General features: G+C 47.9%; 1 protein-coding gene across 1 annotated transcript in view; it reads left to right on the forward strand.

Moving 5' to 3' along the window:
* The window catches only part of CLMN (calmin (calponin-like, transmembrane)), a 64,890-nt gene that overhangs the window by 9,221 nt on the left and 37,945 nt on the right, over positions 1 to 17,724 (forward strand). The window contains exon 2 of the mRNA XM_008570526.1: positions 15,390 to 15,451. Coding sequence (XP_008568748.1) covers positions 15,390 to 15,451 — 62 coding nt within the window. The remainder of the gene's footprint in view (positions 1 to 15,389; positions 15,452 to 17,724) is intronic.

Below are 17,724 nucleotides of genomic sequence, written 5' to 3' on the forward strand. Positions count from 1 at the left end.
CCGGTCATGGGCGAGGTTAGTGGGCTGTACTGTGTGATGGTAAGGGTGAGAGTGTTGTGGCAAGGCCTGGGTGGGAACCCTGGCTCTGTCACTCACTACCACCTTCTCTCCTGACTTCTCCCTGCCTTCGTTAGCACAGCTGTAAAATGGGGATCAGAAGTGTTCAAATTTTTGTTATTGTTTTAAACATTCACTGGTTTATTTATATTCCCTAATTCTTCTTGCCCTAATTTTAGCATTTTGTACTTTTTTTAAAGAATTTATTTTAGTTGCATTTTCAAAATTTCAGAATACAATGATTTTTTGTTTTTTAAACTGTTTGTTTGAATCAGGGGCCATACATTATAACAGGTTGGTATGTCTCTTCAGCCTCTCTTATTCTGTAGGTTTCTCTTCTCTCTGTCTCTTTTTTTCACTTGCAGTTTGCTTGTTGAAGAAATTAGTTAGAATGGTTTTAATTGTAAGCAACAGAAATCTGTTAGGATGCTTTTAAATTGTAAGCAACAAAAACCCATAAGAGCACAATTAAGCTAAAAAGTTGAATTTACTTTAAGAGTACGGGGGCCCCAATGAACCCAAGGGCAAGGGTATAGAGGGGCTTCAGGAACAGGCCAGGACAGGACTCTCCTCTGCATGCCTTCTCCCTCTCCCTCTCCCTCTCCCTCTCTTCTCATCTCTTGTCTCTGTGTCTCTCTCTCTCTTACTTCCTCATTAGTATTTTTGCTCTCCAGTCCACGTGGCAGCAAATGGCCTCCATACCACCTCCTTCATTCCAGGGACCAGTCAGATGGAGGCCGGAATCAGAGTTTCATTCTGAGTTCCCAAGGAAGGGACTTGGACTCAACTCTGATCCAGTGACTATATTCTTGGTTTCCAAGGTCGCACTGCCCTTACCACGTGGCTCAGCAACAAGGGAGGGGCATCCCCATACAACAGGGTGCTCGGCAGGCTCCTCAGGAGTGCATGTTCTAGTGATATTACCTGCCTCATAGGGTGGTTAGGTCAGAGAAAAGGATGAGGTAGGCATGGTGCAGGGCACAGAGGGAGCCCATGCACAGAGGGAGCCCAAAACACATGGCAACAAAGAGCAGACAGCTCTTTGGAGTCAGGGAGGTTACCTCATGCACCACATGGTGCCATGTGGCTCGGTGCCTCTTCTCTCCCTGAGGGGCAGTCAGGCTCAGCACCACAATTGGCCATTCAGTTAAGCCAAGTGCCAAGATGCCCGAGCCTTGGCCAGGCGCAGCACTTGGCCACTGTGTGCATGTAGTGCTCGTTTGCACTGGGGCTTATCCTCTTGGAACCTGAAACTAGGCACAGAAAATGCTGGCCTGCGAGAAATCCCTTCATGGCAACTCAGTGCCCTGAGAAGCACCACCCAGGGACTTTGATTCCAGGCCATATGCCTACTGGTGTAGCCATAGTGACCCATCCATCCAGGCATGGGTGATCAGAAGCCCCTTTGTGCCAGCACACTGCAGAGCTGGGCACCATACTGATTCCTGAGTGTCTTCATCCAGCCTTTCCTGGTGAGTCCTGAGTTCTGCCTGGGATTGTCACTTCCGTTGACAGCCTGAGCAGTACTGTGATCAGCAGCTGTCTGAGTTCAAAGGTCAGGTACAAACACAGACAAGACCTAGATTTTGTTCCTAGAATCACATTGGTGAGGTTAGATTGATAGATTAATGGCCAAGTTTGTAGCTGAGAAGGGATTGATCCAAGCTCTATCAGAATTTACAGGAAGAGATGTTTTAAAATGTATGTTTTATTGTTATTCAGATATAGTAAGGCCAACCACTCAAGAGATCAGGAGATGACTGCCATTGAAAAGATAGTTTGTTACTCACAGTTACCAAGAGGAGGGGGCATGCCTCACCACACCATGCCATGCCACAGCATCCCATGCAGGACCATTCACAGTCACACCAGGGCTGGTGGGGAAGCAGCAGGAGTAAGGGGAAAGCCTGGGCAGGAGCCTTTATTATGTTTTTCACAGGAAGGAGTGGGAGAGGCAGGTAAACCAGCTTAGGACTGGCTAGTTTGCATAATTTCAGCAGGCTCTGGGGCATAGGGGCTGTCCATCATTGCCATGTACCTGGCCCTTGGGTAATTAGGTCGGGGGAATATCATCCCAGAGTGTAAGAACCCTATAGAGGAAGGGGAGTGGTTAGCTCTGGATTAGTTGGTTTGTATATGAAAGGCAGGCTCCCAGGTGAGTTGTTTGCTATCTTTAGGAATTAGTTAGCATTAGGAGGGGCAGTCTCTCCAGGATCAGCAAGGTCCCAGATGTCAAAGCATCAGAAAATAGAGAAAATATAAAGTGTAGTTAATGTAAGGCAATATCATCATGGGAATGGTAGTTTGGGAGGCAAGTGCAAAGAGTAGACTGGTGGATGGGTTTTCCATTCATCCATCCTTCCATCCATCCACCCACCCATTTGTCCACCCATCTGTCCATGCATTCATCCACCCACCCCATGCATCCATGCAACAAGCATCTGTACTCTTACACCAAGCACTGGGAGGGGGCGAGGTACAACGATGTATAAGACACTGTGTTTGCTTACAGATTCACTCGTTTATGTGTTCATTTGTTTATTTGTTATACCCTACATTCTTGGTCAAAAATATTTCAGGTGGCTTACCTGACTCATAAAACAAAGCAAAAAATATACTAAAGGAAAGAACCTATCAAGGAATATTTTCAGGAAAATTGAAGTTCAAGGAATGTTAATATCCAGATATGTGGGCCACAGTCTCACTCATGTGCTAAAGTTGACTTCAAGTTCAATGATGAATTTTCTGACTGCAACTTGAAAAGGGAAATACAGCTGGTTATAAGATTCCTGTTGCCCCAAAAGGGAAAACCTGAATATGTGCAGCAGCCACTGCCCCTTTGTAAGAATCTGTTCAAGAATCTGTTAGTGACATGTCCCTTCTCTTAGTGCACTAGTGTGTTTTCATCTACATAAATGTGCAGATTCATTTCTGAGTAAAAATTTACACCTAACAAACCTGCAACAAAGAATAGTTTTCATAGCATATGTGGAGGGAAGAACTATAGCAGTCTTTCAAGGAAAGTCACAAAACCTTCTTCCAGCTTATCTGATTTTTCTGCAGGCTGAAACACATTTATAAAATCTTCCACATCAGAATCATCTGATGTTGAGTATTTCTGTGTGTTTTAAGTTTTTCTTTGAAATGTTAAGATTTGAAGGAACTGAAAATGTTTGACCAGAGATGAGAAGAGTCACGGGTCACCCAAAACCAGGCTGCCAATATCTCAAAGCTTGTCTTGTGGAAAAGGGGAAGGCCCAGTGGGTACAACTAGGACCACAGCTGGGGGCTGGAGGATGACCGGTTTCAGTTTGCTATCTAGGAGCTAGGCCGTCAGAGCTGCCCAATGGCAGAACAGGCTACCTGGAGAGATTCTGAGCACCTCGTCTGGGAGGCAGTCAAGCAGTCTCTGAAATGATGACCGTGTTGGATGAAAAGCTGCCCTCAGCAACCTCGTTCAAGGGCCTCGCCACTGAGAAAACTGGGTTGCCAAGTGATCTCATGAGCAGAATAATTCTGGGTCCCTTGTGGTGCTAAGAAAATGGGGGAGAAGATTATTCTCCTTGAACAAAATTTGGTCTACTGATTTTTTTTTTTAACCTGTTTCCATTTAAACTTTACAAAAGGAGAAGAAATCAAGGACAAGTGTTTGGGGTCATTTTTCTTCTCTGTGCTCCTGTGAATTCTTCAAACAGGTGATAATTTTAGGAGGAGAGGAATGGGTGGCAGGACTTGATTTTTAAAAGGCCTATTGTTGAAGAAGGAAAACCAAGTCAAGAATTATTTAAAAATCTGATTGCCCAAATATGATTTTTCTCACTAGTTTTGGTGATGGGAGGAGAAAATCCAAGTAGGTTTCTCTGACTCAGAAGTTCCAAACAGTCAGTTTTTCTGCTTCCCTATTTCCCACACACCTGTCCTCGAAACACACACAGCCTCTACCCATCCGTGCCACCACTTCTGTTTGATTTTTTTTTTTTTCCTTTTTGTCTTTTTTCGTGTCTGGCAACGGATCGCAACCCTCAGTGTCGCACCCGCACCGGACCAGGACTGGCAACGGAATCGCAACCCTCGGTGCTGCGCCCGCACCTCGCTCAGCCAGTGAGCGGGAACCGGTCTGTATGTGGGATCCGAACCCTCGGCGGGAGCGCCACCGCACTCCCAAGCAGCGCACTGTAGCAGTGCGCCACCGGGCCGGCCCTTTATGACAGTGAACAAACCCCTCTTCCTGAAGCCTGAAACTGAATTTTAAAAGTTGGGCCATGAGCACTGTGGTCACCAGAAAGATACAGAATTCCTGCTACATCTGGCAGTGGAGCTCAGAGAGTCCACAGCAAGGCTTGGCAAACTACGGCCACCTTGCCTGATCTTATAAATAAAGTTTTATTAGAATACAGCCATGTCCATTTATACATTGTCTTAGCTGCCTGAGCACCATGATGACAGAATTGGCTAGTTGTGACAGAGACCATGTGGCCTGCAAAGTCTGAGACATTTACTGTCTGACCCTCGACAGTAGAAATTTGCCAACCCTTGGCCTAGAGCAGTCGTTCTCAGCCCTGGCTCAGTATTCACTTTAAAAATACAGATGCCTGGGCCCCCACCCCTTGGATTCAGATTCGATTAGTTGGGAGTAGAGCCCAGGCATCTCTGTTTTTTAAAGTTTCCCCAGGTGGCTGTCATGTGCAGCCAGGGTTGAGAATCACAGCTCTAGTCTAAGTGGGTTTGTTAAGATGACAGAACTGGAACTTGTAATCTACATGGTTTCTCCCCAGTGACAATGATTCAACCTTGACCTGTGTCACAGAGCAGTCCTTGGGGTTCGAACTATTGGGGCTGTGGCATAAAGAGAGACCTTGTAATGATAAAAATCCCTCCAGTAATCCTGGTGACTAAATTTCCCCGAAAAGGTTGCAGGTGGTTCACATTATGGTCAGGAGTATTTTTGTGTGAGCATGAGAGAGCACGTGTGTATGGGCACCCGTGAGCATGCACAAGTATGTAAATTTGGATGTTTTGTGTGTGTAGATAACTTTTGTTTGTTTTCCAATAAGTGCATTTCCAAAAGGCACCTGTGGTGGGTGAAGCATTGATACTTGTCATGTTGGAACAGCTCAGTCCCCCGACTCCGGCTTAGGCAGCCTCTCCTCTCTTGTGCTAATTAACATGAAATGTTGGTGACACTTCCAGCTCTAGGAGAGTTTGACACCCCTTGCCTTTCCCTGAAAGTTTCCAGTCTTTACCTCTCCTGCTCAGGGTAGGAATTTAAATTCATGCTGGTGTCACTTTTTGTTGGCAGGTGAAAGTTGCATATGGGAATTTCAGGGTTTGTTTTGCTGTTTACATTTAAGGCAAGTATTAACTTCCTTGACTTTCAGTGAAAGTCTTTGTCTCCCATGTGGATCCGACTGCCTCCTGCCTGTCCCAGCTGCCAACCCCTTGGGGCCTGCTCTCCTGGACCCACTACCTATCTACTGGCTAGTCCAGTTTGCCTCGAACTTTCCCTGTTTTAGCCCTTATGGTCCCAAGACAAAGGAACCCTCTTAGTTCCAAGCAAACCGGGGCAGTTGGTCTCCCTAATACTAGAGAATCTCAAAGCAGATTGGTTTTTGCATACACATAAGAAACACTGATGTTTGAAGCTTTTATTAAAAACAGCTATGCTTTAAAATGCAAATCAAGGTCACTTGTATGAGGTTGTGTGTTTTTCATCTGCTTTTTAAAAATAGCTGAACATAAGAGGTTGAGCTGATTCTCCCTGTTAGGCCTGTCAAGCTCTGCTTATAAGGGACAACACGCTGCTAGGTCAGCCTTTATTCTGCAGTTGAGCTAAACATCACTCTGTATTTCCAAAGGAGGATTCTTCAAGGGGTCTGTCCCTAAATAAGCTTAGTTTAAGTGAAGTTAGACCAATGTCTTTATTGCAGGACTTACCAGAGCCTTTAATGTCCTGATCATAAATATCCATGAGAGGGGACAGAGCAGGAAATATGTCCCAAACTTACTGGATCCCTCTTTTGAGAGGCATTTTAGAACAAGGAGAATATGGTTTGGAAAACACTGCTTTAGAAGTTGCTCAAGTTAGTATTCAGAAGCCAGAATACTTCCACAAAAGCATTGGTATAGAGAAAAAAAAAATCACTGCAATTTGTGATTCTCAACAGAGAGTTCAGCCCCCCAGGGATCACGGTGTTAGGGGCCTAGAAGGTGAGTCGTCATGGAATGTGAATAGAAGATAGTTTGTCTTCCTTCTGTCTTTCCTTCCTTCGTTGGTTCCTTCCTTCCTTCCTTTCTTCTTTTCTTCCCTGTCTCCCTCCCTCCCTCCTTCCATTCTTTCTTCTCAAACATGGCAAAGGAAGCCCATGAGGACAATGTCCATGCCTCCTTATTCATGGTTGAGTGTTGTCATCAATGTCTGCTAACTGGATGGGTGTGGGAATGATTCCTGCAATAACACTTAAATCCCTGTCTCCATTTTAGCTGGTTGTTTTAGGGCAGTCTGCCTGGTTTGGTCCTGTCCCCCTGACCTGCCCATCTGGGTGCATGTTAAAATCCCTTTTCCTAAGCTTGGGATTTTATGGCTGGCTGGCGTCATCTGTCATAAATCAAGGTGGGCTGAGGGTTAGTACTGAGGTTAGACAGAATCACTCACAGGAAAAACTAGAGCAGGTTTATTTTTTTATTTTAGTTGCAGGCACCAGCCCTATATATATATAGCTTAAAACTTAATTTGGTGTGTAATTGGGACTAGCTCTTTGGAGCCCTGGGTTATGTGTTTTGGAGCAGCCGAGAAGCGGGGGCGCCGAGGGGCAGGATATGGTATGTTAATTGGTGGCCTCTGGGACCTGTGAGAGAATTGGATTTAAGTCCCCAGTCAGAATGAACTTGGCAGTTTTATTTGAGTCTCTGCGGGCGCGTGTCAGGGAGACCACCAGCTTGTGCCAGCTTGAGCGGTTTACTCACTCTTTGCCCTGATGCCCATTGGTGCATCGTGGGCCTGTGCAAGGGGCAGAGGAGAGAAGGTGGCAGAGAAGCGGGAGCGGGTGCATGGGCCTGTGCCACACCAGCCTCCCGCTGGCCGCATGCTTATCTGTAGTAGTTGCACAGTGCTCGGCCTGTGGTCCCAGGGTGGGTTTTGCATTTCATTACCAAAGTCTCGATAAAAGGGACTTGGGTCAGAGCAAACACTGGAGGAGGAAAAACAAAGGAAATTAAACGCAAAATCACTGCTGGTGAAAACCACATGGAGGCCTTGACTTTAATACCAGCAGAGCCGATGGGGGGAAGTGGCCCCCAGGAGTCGGAACCAAGGGACGTTGGCCTGGTATTCCTGCAACCTGGCCCCTCTCCTGTTTAAAAAGAAATTGCCATTTAATTTGTTTCTGAGTTTTATTTCTCAAGTGAACCAGCATGGGGCCATGTAATGAGGTTGTGATTCTGGGAGGTGTTGAAAGATGGGGAAAGGAGCGAAACCACCAAGTGGGGGCTCGTGCTGAAGTGGCGGTGGGCTCCCTGGGAGGCAGCACACTGAGGCCGGAGGGGCAGGCAGGCGCCACTCGGGGACTGGCTTCTCTGTGCACTGTCCGTGGGGCAGTCCGATCCATGGTGTGGTCTGGTGGCGGTCACGTTGGCCAGACCACCTCGCCGTGGCCCAAGAGAGGGAAGCTGTTTCTCCATCCCGTTTAAAGATCCACGGGGCCAGCCTGAGCCGATGGAGTGAGGTGCATAGCTGACGTAAGCAAGGAGGACCTTGCAGTGCAAGGAATCTGAGCCATGGAGAAAAAGAAGGGTATTTGTTCAAGGAGGAGAATGGGTTTCCCAGGCAGTGGGGGAAGTCAGCTCAGACCTAGGATGGGGAAGCAGAGATGTTCCTCGACTTATGCTGGGATAACATCCCGGTAAACCCATTGTAAGTTGAAAAGATTGTAAGTCAAAAATGCATTTAATACACTTAACCTACTGGACATCATTGCTTAGCCTGGCCTACTTTAAATGTACTCAGAGAACTTACATCAGCCTGCAGGTGGGCAGAATCATGTAACACAAAGCCAATTTTATAATAGTGTTGAATATCTCAGATAATTTATTGAATACTGCACTGAAAGTAAAAAACAGAATGGTTGTATGGGCACTCGAAGCATGGTTTCTACTGAATGTGTATGGTTTTTGCACCATTGTAAAGTTGAAAAATGAAGTCGAACTGTCATAAGTCGGACCATCTGTATAGGTAAGCGTCTCAGGAGGCTGCTTATATATAAGGTTGGGCAAGAGATTTCAGGACCAGGAAGCATCAGAGGAAGCCCAGAGACTGTCATCACTGAGAGCTGTGGCTGTCCCCTGGGGCTTGAGACAGCTCTCTTCACGGGAAACAATACTTGGAACGAAACAAGCCAGGGTCATGCCCCTTGCACAAAAGGAGTAGAGGTTGAAAAGAGGTCTGGCACTGTTGGTGACAGGGAGAACCCACCAGCCACAGCCAGGGTAGCCACTCCCTCCCTGCCAGAACACACACACACACACACACACACACACACACACACACACACACACACACACACACGTGGGGTCTGGGCGGATCTACCTTCCCTGCTGCCCGAGCACTGACTGAACTGCCAGGAGCCAGACCGGCTTCTTCCAGCCTCCGTGGCTGCCAGGTCGACGTGCAGAAAGGAGTTTGGCTCCATGAGGGTTGCTAAAGGAAAGCGGTGTGTCAGTGCTGTGTCCGTGTCCGTGAGGTGCCATAAATTGTGAGAATGGATGGGTCTGTTTACTGAGCACCTTCTGTGCACCCGGCATGCAGCAGCTTCATGTCTTCAGGAGGAGCGTTGTCTCTGTCCTACACAACAGAAACTCAGCTCCTGGAAAGTACAGTAACTTGTCCAAGATGAGCAGTAGTAATAGTAGTTGCATTTATTAAGCACCTAGGATGTGCCTGGCCCTGTGCTAAGGTCTTTGAATGCTTTACCCCTGGAAGGCCTCACCGTAACTGTCCCTTCCCTCTTTCTCTTTGTCACCTGCTGGTACACGCTCCCCAGCTGCCCAATGCCCTGAAGAATAACTAGAGTCCAGCATCCATTGCCCACACCACAATGAAGCCCTCAGTGGGGTGGTAAGGACAGTTCTAATGAGTTTGATTCTAACAACCCATGATCCCCATTGTACAGATGGGGAAACTGAGGCCCTGGGGCAGAACTGACTTTGTCCAAAGTCACTCAGAGGAGATTGTGGGCAGAGCCCTCTTGTTTGCGGAAGCTCTTCTCTGCATTCCATGGGAGGGAAGAGTGAGATAGGAGCAACTTGGGGTGATCACACTGGCTCCCCTGAGTCTTTCTCACCCTTGGCACTGCTGACATTCGGGGCTGGATCATTCTATGTGGTGGGAGCTGTCCTATGCATTGTAGGATGCAGAGCAGCACCCCAGGCCTGCTGGATGCCAGTAGCCCCTCCCCTCATCATGACAATCAAAAATGTCCCCAGACATTGACAAATATCTCCCAGGAGCAGTCACCCTTGTTTAGGACCACTGGCCAAGAGCTGGGCCTTGAGGAATTCCAAACTGTACAGGCTGTTCCTGGCATGAGGAGTGGGGTGAGGGAGCCGGTAGGCCTGAGCACTTCCTGGAGGTGGGTTGGGACTCTGAGACCAGCAGCCTGGCTGAGGAGCACACACCCCCAGGCATCTATGAGAGCAAACCAGAAAGAAACTGTGAGCTTGGGAGGTGCCTGGGCAGGGCAGCCCATAGCCAGGACGGCCTGGGGTCAAATCCTGGCGTTTCATCAAGTGGCCCCAGGCCTGATGCTCCCTGTGCCTCAATTTGCTTATCTGTAAAATGAGGACAATGCTAGCCAGCTCTATGGGGATGTTGTGAGGCTTATAAAAGAGCTAATTTGTTGCCTAGGAAGTGGTGGCCACTGCTGGGAGGCTCCAGCTGCTTTTGAGGCCCTCACAGCACTGGTTGGTGGGACAGGCTCACAGATTTGTGTCTTTCCTCTACAGCAGCTTTAGGGGTAGGAGGAAGGAGGGCTTTTGGTCCCCCAAATGGTGCTGCAGCTCACCCAGGAGCCTTTGTCCTGGTGGCAGGTTCGGGGGGGCTGCCTAGGGTCTGCACCTGCCCCGCCTGGTGCCCCTGAGCCTCCTTCACAGCCGTGCGAGTGTGCAGGTGGCTTGGGAACTAAGTGTAGACAGATGAGGCACAGCTTCCCCCCTCTGTCTCCCTCCTGCCACCCAGGCAGCGTCTCTGTAGCTGGAAACAGAGCTCCCAGTTGACCCGTCTGGATGGACGCTAAAGAATAAGTCTCCCCTGTGGAAATTCTGACCTGCGGTTCTCCTCGGCCAAAACACCTCTCAGGAGGATCAGATTCCTCCCAACTGTGTGAATTCGGTGACTAAAGCCATTCCAGAGGCACCCATTGTGAGGAGGAGCCCTCTTTGTCTAAAGAAAGACAGGAAATGACTTTTCTTGCCAGGTGCCAGCAAGCCATACCCCACGTGACGTCTCCCTTAATCGTTTTAAGTGACGATCACACCTGGGAGCCTTATTCCCATCTTACCGTCTGTGGTGGAGCCCGCGTATCTGGCTCCAGAGTGCCCGTCTTTTTCCTGCACCAGGTAGATGTGCTCATTGTCTCTCTCTACTCTGCCCCCAGATGACACAGAAATTGTGCCAATCATCTCCTGCTATGACCCGGGTCCTCAAACTGTATGCTGTTGTCAGCTACTGAGCTGGTTAAATGCAAGTTCCCAGGCCTCAACCCCAGAGAGAGTGAGTCAGCAGGTCTCGGATGGAATTCAGGATTAGCATAAGTGTCACCCCAGAGTCTCCTGATGTTGGTGATCCGCGGGCCACACTTTTGAGATCATGGGTCATGTACTAATAACATGGAAATTGTATGCATCAGTATCTGTGTGAGCTAGCTCCGTGTGTGTGTGTGTGTGTGTGTGTGTGTGTGCGCGTGCGTGCGTGTGTGTGTGTGTGTGTGTGTGTTTTCTCTGGGCATAATGAAATTTCGAGAGATTTTAGATATTTTCCTCTTTGCTTTTCTGTATTCTTAAAATTTTAATAATGAGCATAATTCATTTTATAAGCAGAGAAAGCCATCAAGCCTTTCTCCTGGGCAGGGAAGAGCAGAAATGTTACAGAGGAAATAGTACACAGGAAATGGGTTTAAGGGAATTGTGGGCATAGGGACGAAAGGCCACAGTGTAAATGCATCTATTTTAACTCCCAGTACCAGTGTCCCTCTCTCTGTGGCTACCAACTCCTGAGCTGGCCACTGGAGAAGGGAGGAATGTCCCACTTCCCATTTTCAAATGGTCTGTTCTTGGCAGAGCCAGAGCTAGATCATGCCTGGGAATCTGGGCAGAAGGCTGGGCCTCCCTCCTTTCTGCTGCAGCCCCTGGAGTCCCGGGCCTGGAAAGCTCCTCCTCTGCAACCCTCGGGCACCCTGGCCCCTGGCCAGCCAGGCAGAGCTGGGATGGCAACTTTACAGCACTGTTACTGCTCTATTGTTGGCCAGTAAATCCACACCGGGCCCCACGAACGCTCCGGAGAAGGCCAGACCCTTCCAGAGAAATGGCTTCCTACACCTTTACAACGTGATAGGAAAAAAGGGCCCGTTGGATTTATGGAAACTATATAAAGTTTATGGAGTCTTGGCAGACCAGAACTAGAAAAGGTCTGCAGGATGGGGGTGGGTATTTTGAATTGGAGAAAGCCATGAAAAAGCAGTGGACCTTTGTGTCAAGACACCAGACAAAATCCCAAGTCAAGGCGTGCTGTGTGACTGTGGGGGCCGGGGAAATGGCTTTGAGGGAGCAGCTCCATGTCATTCCTGTGAGGGAGGCATGGCTACCCTCACTCTGGAGAAGAGAGACTGAGGCAAAGGTGTTTCGAGCATTGTGAACTTGCCCCAGGTTGCACGGCTCACGGTGCATGGCGCTGAGGTGGGTGTTCTGGGGCTGGCTCGAGTTCTTGCAGCCTCTCTTTCCTGTGTATTGGGCGACGTGTCCCAGTTTTAGGTCCAGAACATGTGGTCTCCAAACCCTATTTCAGCTTGGTACTCATCTGCTCTTTGTGATTTAGTCCCAGGGTCCCCTGGTGTCCTTCATTCAAGAGCATACCCCTCCCATGGATCAGCTTTGCAGGCAAAGCCAACTTGTGCTCAGGTTCACCCACAGGCCTTGGCTGGAGCAGAAGGGAAGCTGCCCTGAGGCTGGCTCAGAATCAGGGCAGGGTCAGAACACAGTGTCTTTGCCTTCAGGAGCCCCTTCCTGTCCCACTTCTGCCTCAGGATCCTTGCAGGGCCCTGGAGAGTACCCCCTGGGGTCTGAAGTCACCTCCCCCAATTCTGTCAGCCTTGGCATTTCTAATTCATTCCTCCGTGCATGTATGCTTTGTGGCATCCATGTTTTCTCTCTCCTGCTTGGCTGTGAAGCCTTGGAGTACAGATTCCACGATGCTTAGTTCTTCATCTCTGATTTTGCCCACAGAGTCTGGCAGAGCTCTTAGTGTATAGTAATTACTGCATAAATACCAGCTGGGAGGATGGATGGATGGAGGGAGGGATAGACGGATGGACAGATGGACTGGATGGATGGATAGATGGATGGGTAGATGAGGCACATGTAAACCAACAGACACCCACCTCCTCACTTATACTCTTGAGTGCAATTAGACTGGCAGCCGAACCCATGGTCTCTCAGGCTTTTAGTAAATGCACTTCTGTTTCAGGGGGTATACTTTACTCTCTCTGAAGCCATACGGGGAAACCAGCCTGTTTGAATGTGTGTGTAAATAATTTACAGTCTCCATAAACTTGTTTAAAGGCAGGTGGGGGGTGAAAGTATAAACTGGGGCAGCCTTTTGGGAGGGCAGTTTGGAAGTAGCTATTAAAATTTTAAATGAGCCTACCACTAAGACCCAGCAGTTGCACTTTTAGTTGTCAAGTGTAAGAAGTGCATTCGTACATTTGCGCACAAAGAACCATGTAGCAGGATGCTCATACGAGGACTCTCGTGACAGTGAAAAACTGAAAGTAGACCTAGTGTCCACCAGTGGGGCATGGTAACTAACCTGTGGGACACCCGTGCTATGGAGACCACTGCAGCCTCAAAGAGGATGAGGCAGGTAGATGTGTAGGTGCAGAGGTGGAAAGGTCTCCAGTGGGGCTTGGGCAGGATGCTGTCCGAGCTTCCAGAACTCTGAGATTCTGTGACTCACCAGTCTGAGCCAAAGCACCCTCTCCCTACCTCATTTCTATCAACTTCTTTTCCTTTCTCCCTCCCTCCTTCCCTCCCTCCCTCCCTCCCTCCCTCCCTCCCCATGAAACACAATTTACTGGAATTAGATCTTTAATTCTTATCCAGTGACCTTCCCTTACAGAAGAGGAGGAAAATGAGAGAAAAGCAGTTATGTGCATAATTACTGTCTGCCGGCTCTTCAATTAAAAAGATTGAAAGCACAATATTAAAATTTGATTTATGGGTGCCACTATCTACCTAATAATGAGGCCAAGAGGAAAAAGTACCATAGTCGTTACAGAAAATCGGAGCCTTTTTTCTCCCCCAGGAGATAAATTGGCTCTCATTTTCTTATTGCTAAAGAAATGTGAAATGGTTTGGGGTATATGTGATATGTTCTTCCAATACATGGAAATCCAGAACTTAGTAATTTAGGAGTCGTCCTGCTCAAATGTTTCAAGGAAGCTTCCCGAGAGGCATAGCAGCTTGAAACTAGGGAGGCTGCTTGCTGCGATCCACCAGGCACCCAGACCCAGACGCTGGCGCCATGACCCAGAGAGGCCATGCACTCCAGGTCCTTGAGGCACCCAAGACAGCTAAGGCCACAGAGCTCAGGCATGAGTGGAAAAGCGCAGAATCCAGAGTCCCAACTTGGCTGCTTATTAACTATTTTCCTCAGTTTCTTCATGTGTAAAACAGAAATGATAACCTTACCAAGTGTGTGACTTCGAGCAAGTTACAACATCTCCCTGTGCCCCGGTTTTCCCATCTGAAGGTTATAATAGTACCTGCCTCAGAAGGTTGTAGGAGCGATTAAATTAGTTAAAGCATGTGAAGTGCCCCGGTCAGTAACTGCAACCAAGCAAGTGCATGGTTGATTTCGTTGAATCACTATTATTGCTATTGAAGACACATTTGTTGTTAACTGGAAGGGCTGGAATTCAAACTCAGGCCTTCTATTTCCAGGGTGCTGGCTGATGTGAGGTGGACAGACCTGTGGGGAGAGGGTAGTTCTGCTCTCTCCCACTGATGCCCTGGGCAGGTTTCTGCAACCTCTCTGAGCACCATTTTGTCATCTGTAAAGTAATAGTTTCTACTTTGCAGGGGGTGTTGTACGATTTAAAGATTAATGGAAACAAACTGGTGCTTGGTGGATGGCAGTAACCTTGACAATGAAAGATCTTTGCTAAGAAGTCTGTTTGGGTAATGCTGTCCCCAGGGAAAAGGGACCTGGTCCTGGTCCTGGTTTATGTCATGCGGAACTCTCTCTTCCTGAAGGGCACAGTCTTCCCTGGCTCTGAAAATCATAGCTACAAAGAAGAAGAAATTAGCAGCCATTGGTGCCCAGGGCTGTGTGGACCTTGTTAAGCAGGGTTCCAGGCATCCTTACAACAGATCAGAGGAGAGGGTGGAAGACTAGCCCAAGCCCACAAAGCTGGGAGGTGACGGGGCTAAGTGGCAGACCCAGGGCCGTCAGATTCTTTCCACCACACTGACCCATTCTAGAGCCCCCTCCCTATTTCTCATCATTGACCTCGCCCCACTGAGTTTCTCCTCTAACCCAGCTCCTCAGACTACTACCTCCATCACTACCACTGGGCAGCTAAGCAGTATGATTGACTTGTGGGTTTAATTTGTATTTTCCCACCATTGCTTCTTAACCTGCAGAGTCAAATGTCTAGACACTCATATGAGGTTGTGTAGAACATTTTGTTCTGTGTGTCTGAGTTCATGGGTTAGACAGATGCTTGGGAGTTTTGTATTTTCCCACCATTGCTTCTTAACCTGCAGAGTCAAATGTCTAGACACTCATATGAGGCTGTGTAGAACATTTTGTTCTGTGTGTCTGAGTTCATGGGTTAGACAGATGCTTGGGAGTCGGGCTGGGGAAAATGTGTTCTGGGTGCCACATAAGCCCCTGCTGACCCCTTCTGGAAAGGGCTCTGTTCTTACGTAGGACCCTCCAGAGCTCTGTCTGCCACCCACCTGGAATCTCTCCTTGGGAAGGAGAGGGAGGGATTTTGCATGATCCTCCACCCCTCACCCCAGCCCACCCCACCTCATCCCTGTTTTTGGTGTCTCTTTGCTTTCAGTTGAGAGGGAAAATGTGCAGAAGCGGACCTTTACTCGATGGATAAATCTGCATCTAGAAAAGGTGAGTGGGGCACTTGTGTTTTTGTTACGTGTTAGGTTCATCTATGTGAGTTCACGGTTCCGTAGGGCGGTGAGGGTAAGTGGTGGCTCTGTGTTCTCTGGGTTAGTGTTGTTCATTCACTTAAACATCTGTGAGCACCTTCTCGCTGCCAGGTACCAAGCTCCATGTTGGGAACACAGACAGGGTTCTGCCCCCTTGGGGTTATCAGTATTGTTGGGGGAAGGAGAGGTTCTATCTTTAAGTGGGAATCCATGAGCAAATGTTGGAAGACATTCATTGTTGAACAACCCCAACTTTTCCATAGGTAGGAAGGCTTCCCCTCAGGCCCCAAACATCTTGATTTCCAGTACTGGACTCTGGTAAGAGCCATTTGTAGGTATTTGGATTGATTTGTGCAAGAACCGTGGATGTATTTTAACCAAGCCAGATCCCCTTGTTGATCACATAATGTTGCTGTTGATGAATAATATTCCTGCCCCTTTTGATGCACTTCCCTCTGCATCATGATCTTCCTTAGTGCAACATGTGTCATGTTTCCTTGAATCCCCAGGACAACCCAAATTCCTCACCCCTACCCCCGGCCCCTGATAGAATGAGGAATCAGAAGCCCTGAGACATCCCATGGCTTCCCTGAAGTCCTTCTGTGGCATCTCCTGGGTATTCAACATAGTGGGCCTTCTCTACCACTGTGTCTTTTTCCTTACATTCTTTGGCCAGGCTGTTTTGAGTTGCATTTTGTCTGCAAGCCTCTCATGCACACATCATGAAACAAAAGCAGCCAAACCAGCTCCCCCGTGAAGGACATGGCAGGAAGAGTGCAGAGGAGAGGAAGTGATGAGGGAGAGAGGGAGGCTGCAGGCAGAAATCCAGCCCCGCCTTCCCCACCAGTTTGGCCCCAAGACTGTGAGCATCCCACACTGTGGGGGGCTGGAGCAGCGTATTTCTTCCTTTCTAAGAAAGCTGGTGCATCGGTTCACCCCGCTTTCTTCTTAAGCCCCACTCTCTGGTTCTGCAGCTGTACCCAGAGATTGTGTAGTTTCTTTTTGAAGCTAGTAGCACCCTGCTTTAGTAGGCTTAGGTATGTCTATTTTCTTCTCTCCTCTCCTCTTAAAAGGTATATAAGAAACTATTGACTGCCTTTATGGCTAACAAAAAAGAAAGTTCTTAGAGGAAATCATTGAAATGATTAGAAAGCAGAGAAAATACATGTGGCTTTTAGGAAGCAGAGCTCTTGAGCGATTTTCTAATTCACATTGCTTACCTTTAGGGCCTAGGATATTTCCCAACCAGGCACTTGACCCCCCTGCCTCTGTTCCCCACCTGTAGAATGGGTGACACAATGCCACCATGTAACCCAGGAGCATCCTGAACTGTTCAGGTGAAAGACTATATATCACCTAGGAAGCATTATAAATCATTTGCCTGGGGTTTTGACTATTGGTGCATTTTCGGCAGTGCTCATAAAGTGAAGTGTTATTTTTGGGTAAAAAAGGAAAACTGGTCCCCAAACCTGAGTTCACTGAACTCCTAAATTAATACCTGATGTGTGTCAAGGTAGCTGGAAATTCCTGCTAGGGGACGGAGTATAGCCATGGAATATTTCTTTTTCTTTTCCTTTTTTTTAAATTAAAAAAATAAATACAGAAAAGTACAGAGGGTCATATAGCAAATACCCATGCACTCACTCACCACCCAAAATGAACCTCTGCTAGCATTTATCATATCAAGGATTTTCTCCTTGGCCAAGCTCCTGCCCTTTTTTCAGGGCAGGTGGGTAGCGCCTACTCTGAGGATAAATCAGATAGCACCTGAAACTGATGCCTAATAAACAGAGCAAAATTAACAGCCATGTTTCCAACCTTGAGACTTTCAAGAACAACCTTTCATGTAAAGGAAACCCAGGAACTCCTTGGTGAATTGGGCTTAACTGCAATTTGAAGGCTGTCAGAAATATTTACTGAGTCTGTGGCTTCTGGAAAAATTCCCTAATTTACCGAAGGAGTTAGATCATGAAGAAAGCCCTGGGGGTGCTGTTTATTCGGCCATACCAATCTCATGAAGCCTGTGGAACGTTCTGGGCCAGAGGAGTGTTTTCCCTGGCGCAGTTTCAGTCCTCCTCCTGCCATCTCGCAGCCTGGACCCCAGCCAAGGCCCTTTCAATGCCACTGCTGCTGCTGAGGCTCTTACAGGAACTGTCAATGGGAATTATTCTTCAGGTTTAACTCAGAAGTAAGGTTTGGCCACAGTCAGGGCTGGTAACTGGAAATTTTGTT

Source organism: Galeopterus variegatus, unplaced genomic scaffold, assembly GCF_000696425.1.
Source record: "Galeopterus variegatus unplaced genomic scaffold, G_variegatus-3.0.2 Scaffold609, whole genome shotgun sequence".
Lineage (NCBI taxonomy): Eukaryota > Metazoa > Chordata > Mammalia > Dermoptera > Cynocephalidae > Galeopterus > Galeopterus variegatus.